This window comes from Nuphar pumila, chromosome 7, assembly GCF_984573655.1.
Source record: "Nuphar pumila chromosome 7, dmNupPumi1.hap1.1, whole genome shotgun sequence".
NCBI classification, from domain to species: Eukaryota; Viridiplantae; Streptophyta; class Magnoliopsida; order Nymphaeales; family Nymphaeaceae; genus Nuphar; species Nuphar pumila.
In genome coordinates this window covers 35,991,917-35,997,500 of record NC_143255.1, presented here as the reverse complement: position 1 = coordinate 35,997,500, position 5,584 = coordinate 35,991,917, and the positions used below count along the sequence as shown (strand labels likewise).

Below are 5,584 nucleotides of genomic sequence, written 5' to 3'. Positions count from 1 at the left end.
TTCTTCTTCTTTTTCGTATTCCCTTCTTCCCTCCTTCCTTTTCTTCTTTAGTTCTTCTTCTTCTTCTTCCTTCTCCTTCTCTGTCTCCGTCTTCTTCTTCTTCTCCTCCTTGTTCCAGTCTTCTTCCTCTGAATCTTTTATTTTTTTTCTCCTTCTTCCATTATTCTTTCTCTCTTTATTTTCTTCTTTCCCTCTTGTTCTTATTCTTCTTCTTCAAAATGACTGGATTTTTTTTGCAATTAATTGACTATATATAAAAATTGTATATGCCAATTTTGTTAGTTTGTTTATGTGTTAATCTATGTCACATGGGTGCGGGTGCGACACAGATGCGGTGCAATTTAAAAAATTTTGGACACGGGGACTCAGCTATATATATATATATATATATATATATATATATATATATATATATATATATATATATATATATATATATATATATATATATATATATATATATATATATATATATTTAAAAAAAAAGTGCACAGTCTATGTTGTGCAGCACAGACTATGCACACAGCACTGTGACTGTGCAGCACAGTCTGGTTATATATATATATATATATATATATATATATATATATATTTAAAAAAAAAAGTGCACAGTCTATGTTGTGCAGCACAGACTATGCACACAGCACTGTGACTGTGCAGCACAGTCTGGTTATATATATATATATATATATATCATTTTTTTTAGTTTTTTGCCCTAAAATGGACAAATATAGACTCGGTCAACGTTGATCAAGTCCAAAACGTGGACGGACTCGGCCCCGGTGCATTGACCGAGTCCGACTCTTCGTTGACCATGTCCGCCCATGTCCGTGTCTGTGTCCGCACCCGTGTCGGGGCGTGTCGACGCGGGTGCGTCGACCCCCTAGCCGAGTCCGTGTGACATAGGCGTTAATTTGTTTATATAAAAAACATACGTCTGAAATTGTTATTTTCAGTTTGTGTAATTATTTGCAAATATGCATGTGACTATGTATGTACTTGTAATTGACTCTTAGATCATGGAAATTAAAAAAAATAATTGTTAAATGAAATGTTTATTTTTTTGTTTGTGAGACTAAGTGTAGATATGGATTATTATGTGATTTTAGTAGTTTGATGGAGCTAATTTTTCAAACAAGCATGCATGAAAAATTAGCTTAATGTCTGTTTAGAACTTTAGATGAATTTGTGTGCATTATATGATGATGTTGACGAATTTGTTTGTTAGTTATTTTGTTAAATTTTCATTGAATGCTCATATTTTATTTCTTAGATACTTACATAGATCAAGTTGTTGTGTTAATATCACTTTTACATGTTAATCTCATATTTTTCAGTATTTATTTCAGATTTTCTATTTTTTATTGGTTGTTGCTTCATCAATAAAGTATTTTTTTTATTTATTTGTATTTTTAGATATTTTCTAAGTTTTAAATTTTTTTTTTTTAAATTGAGGCTTACGCTTTACGCCTCATATCGATTTTTTGTGTAGCGCTTCGCTATGCCTCAATGCTTTTCACAACATTGATTTGTAGGTTTTCAACCATAGAGATCACATCCGGATAGTCAAAAAACTTCCTAGATATGACATTTGAAGGTGAGGACAGGTGGGTGGACCATTTAGTGGGAAGAACCACTGCCCTCTCTCTCTCTCTCTCTCTCTCTCTATATATATATATATATATATATGTGTGTGTGTGTGTGTGTGTGTGTGTGTGTGTGTGTGTAGAGAGAGAGAGAGAGAGGCTGCCTATGATGCCTTAGATTTTAAAAATAAAAAGGGTGAATACCACATCATAATTGGTTTGCTATAAGAATAGTGGAAAAAAACAAATAATATCTAAAATACATGCATAAATCATTACTCACAAATACTATGGTAACAAATAAGTGGCAACTTTTTTTGCTTTAGCACTAAAATATATGATTTATATGCATGAAAATCAGCAATAGCACATCTTGTAAAGAGAAAATTACAAAAAAAAGACTTTTACTTGGACATATTTTTCACATGGATGCAACAAAAGAGCTATAAAATTGAATATATTTTTTGTATTGAAAAAACATAGAAAAATGGATCTTTATTAATTCCTCCAACCCAATCAAAACAGGGCAACTTCAATTTCCTTAACACAGATTCTTAATTTTTGACGTGTTTTGCTTTTTAGTGGAAGTGTGATTCCCACCATTAGGAACTATGATCCCATGTTCTTGGAAGTGCATTTCCACGACATGGAAGCGAGTTTCAGATGCACCCAACCTTCAGTTTGGGAAGTGGCTTCCGGGGAAGCAAACATGTAGCCACGTAGGAGCTTCTAGTAATTATATTGTCAGTGTGGAGCTTCTAGTAATCATACCGTCGATGTTTACTCGCACACAATGCACTCTCTATATACTCTTTCAAATGAAAAAGAAACCATATATGTGTGCCTAGGCCATCGAGGGCCAGGAATGTTTATGCAATTGAACCACATCTATATGATTAACAAGCTTGTGCAGAACCATTCCTTTTTCTCGTCTTATTATGCATTATTTCACTAAAATTCATGACAGCAGCAAAGCATTATGCGTTCATCTGAACTCTAAAGTTGGACTTTTGGAATGCCCTACCATGAATCAATTTCTTGCTAATAGAAAGACAAAGCTTCAATCTCAGTCCCATATGATGGCGATGGCAAGTTCACAAAGAGGCATGATTCTTCCTACGCAACTCTAATCCTATTCCCCAACTCACAGACTTTATATTGGACTCTCATACATTAAATTTCGCCAGCCGATCAAAACGATCGGTAGGTGGTCCGGCAGTTTCTTACGCTAAATTAGAGAAAAAAACAAGAGAAACAACAGAAAAGATAAGGGCGGATTACCTTAACTAAGCGCGTAGAGAAACCCTAAAATCGCATATTTTAAACTAAAAAATCACTGATCGATTTCTAGGTTTTGTGGTAAATCCAATCCGCTACTTCCAGAATCACCGAAGAACGAAGCGGAAACACATCAAAATCGAACAAAGAAATGAATAAAAGATCGGTTTTAAAGAGAGGAAAGGAGGATATCTTACTCGTTGCGAGGATGAATAGGATGACCGACTGAAGCCGTTTCTGAGAGCCCTGCGCAGAGCCATCACCCTCGATCCGTTCATCATCGGCGGCTGAGAGTGGCAGAGAAAAAGATCTCCCTCGAGAGTATGCTTCCAGCCGAACGGGGGACGTCGACCAGTAAGTAGAAGAGAAACGAGAGGGGATCGGGGCAGGGTTGCGCCTGACCGTAAATCTCCAGGGAGCTCCTTGTTTGCCGCTCATCTTGAAGATGGGGATGGGAATCAAGGGACCCACCTTAGGACGGCTCAGTGTGAGCCATTCATTTTTTTACACCCTTCGGATGCCATCCATCCAGACGATGAACGTCAACAGGAAAAATGAAGACGCGGTCCCGTCCGTCCATGTGATAGGGAATGCCCCAGCATGTCGTTTTGTTTGCCGTCCATCTCCAAGATGAACGGCAGTTGAGGAGCCCCTAAAAGGTTCAGGCACCCTTAGCGGCGTCATAAAGATTCGTCGATACGAGGACAAACGTGACGCAAGTTCGACTCGTAAGTTCGAAATTTTTTAGAACAATCGGACACGAGGACACATAATTTTTCAAAATTTTAATCAATAAAAAACTATTTTTATATTTTGATCTTAAAAATGTATTTTATTGAAAATTTATTAAGGAGTAATAAAATATTATTTAAAAGACGGGTTTTGCATATTTGTAAGCCTATAAATAGGCGGGGCTGAGCTCACATTTATAACTTTTGAATATTGAGAAATTGAATTGTCTGGGAGAGGATTTTCCTCTTTAGTGCCTTTTGGCATTGGGATCTCCTTTGGAGATATTAGAGGCGTTTGATGATTCAAAATCTTTTCGGCCAATCCCGGCTAGCTTAAGGCTAACCGAGTTGGATTTGAGCAATTGATCGGGCGTTTGCCCTGATCAAGCTCATCGCACATTCGGCGACGTGAAGAGCGCGTTCAAAGATCATTGTACCGGCGTGACTCCTCAACGCTTCACTGTAGATCTCTTTGCACATCAAAGTACCTGCGACGACGTCAAGAGCGCAGTGCTCATTATGAAGAATTGGTGAGTACTAGATTTCCTTGCAGCATTGATTTAATTCCATATGGCGCATATCCTTACTTTGTATAAACTGTCTTGTGCCGCACATTGCTTGGACTGAGCGCAATCGGATTCAGCACTTCAATGATCAGGCGCTGCGATCGCAGTGAGACCTTTCGTAATTCTCCGCTTAGCTAAGGGAGGTTTCCCGCACAGCGAGGAATGCCCTGCCGCTTAGTGAGGGAAGACTTATTGTCTTCTTACATCAAAGTGCACAGATTGAGTGGACTAGTTTCACATGCCCAGGATCGAGTTTGACATTGCATTGAAGACTTGTCGCACTCTGCTCGTGCGCAAGCCAGCCAGCTTCCTGATCTCTGTGCAGTCGCACGCTCCTCGTGCACAACATAGAAATCTGCTCTGCGGTGCATTACTGCAGCGCACACACTTGTGTTGGGCATTGCTGCAACTGTCTTGTCGTGCCACACACGTTATGCGCTTACGTGCCGCAAGTTGCGCGTCTCAACGCTCAGGCACCTCATGCATCAGCAACCTCCGTGCCGCGCACCACACGCCTAAGGCAACAACACGCAACGCCTCGCCGTGCATACAACGCCCATGCACCTCAGCCGTTGCAACTGCCCACGCAATCTCCCCTACCTTGCAAACGTTCGTCAGCTGCAGCGCACATCAGAGTGCCTCACGTAGATCAATATATCCCTGCGCGCTTGGCCTATTTGCGAGAGCAGTCTATACTGCTTGTGTGTGTCAGCCGAAGAACCTTCCTCGGCGACAGACAGGCTGTGTCACTTGAATTCTGTCGCGCGGCAGAGAATTGTAGTCGACTGTGTGTAGCCGAATTAGGCCAATGAGCCTTCCCTTGTGTATGTTAAGTTTGCTCACTTGATCTTATTTGTTTTGAGCTTGTAACACTAGCCTCGAGCTAGACAAAAACCCCTTAAGCCTGTAATAGTATAATGCATAGTGAAAGATATCTCACAAGCACACTCCACACAAGTGAAGCTACATACACGTGCTTGTGTACGTGAGGAGCTAAGGCGTATAGCTCAAAATTTACAACAATCCTCCGTGTGCTTAAATTTTGAGGACCTATCTCACGATCACTTGCCTTAAAAAATGGATCCTAAAAGTAAGGTCCCACCAAGTGGTATCAAAGCTAGTAAAGGCTATAGATCCGAAGAAGGGTCTAACTCTCACTAGAGGGGTGAGGAACTCACTCATTCCTTCTTTGTTAAGACATATGACGATTTCATGAGAAAAATAACTCAAAGAGATGGTGAAGCCAATGCTAGAATGAAAAAGTTGGAAATGCTCATGTTACAACTCACTCAAAATGTTAACACATTTATGGGAAGATCACATGAAAGGAGTACACCAATTCGAGCTCATGAGAAATAGGGAAAAGATGATGAATGGGTGCAGAAAGTTTCTACTTGGAACTATGCTCAAAAGTCAAAGATAA

General features: G+C 39.6%; 1 protein-coding gene across 1 annotated transcript in view; it reads right to left on the bottom strand.

The window, feature by feature from the left end:
• Positions 1-3,272, bottom strand: part of LOC149831911 (cytochrome c1-2, heme protein, mitochondrial) — an 18,662-nt gene extending 15,390 nt beyond the window's left edge. The window contains exon 1 of the mRNA XM_090014215.1: positions 3,062-3,272. Within this exon, the coding sequence (XP_089870341.1) occupies positions 3,062-3,145 (84 nt within the window). The 5' untranslated portion in view covers positions 3,146-3,272. The remainder of the gene's footprint in view (positions 1-3,061) is intronic.
• Positions 3,273-5,584: the final 2,312 nt, after the last annotated feature.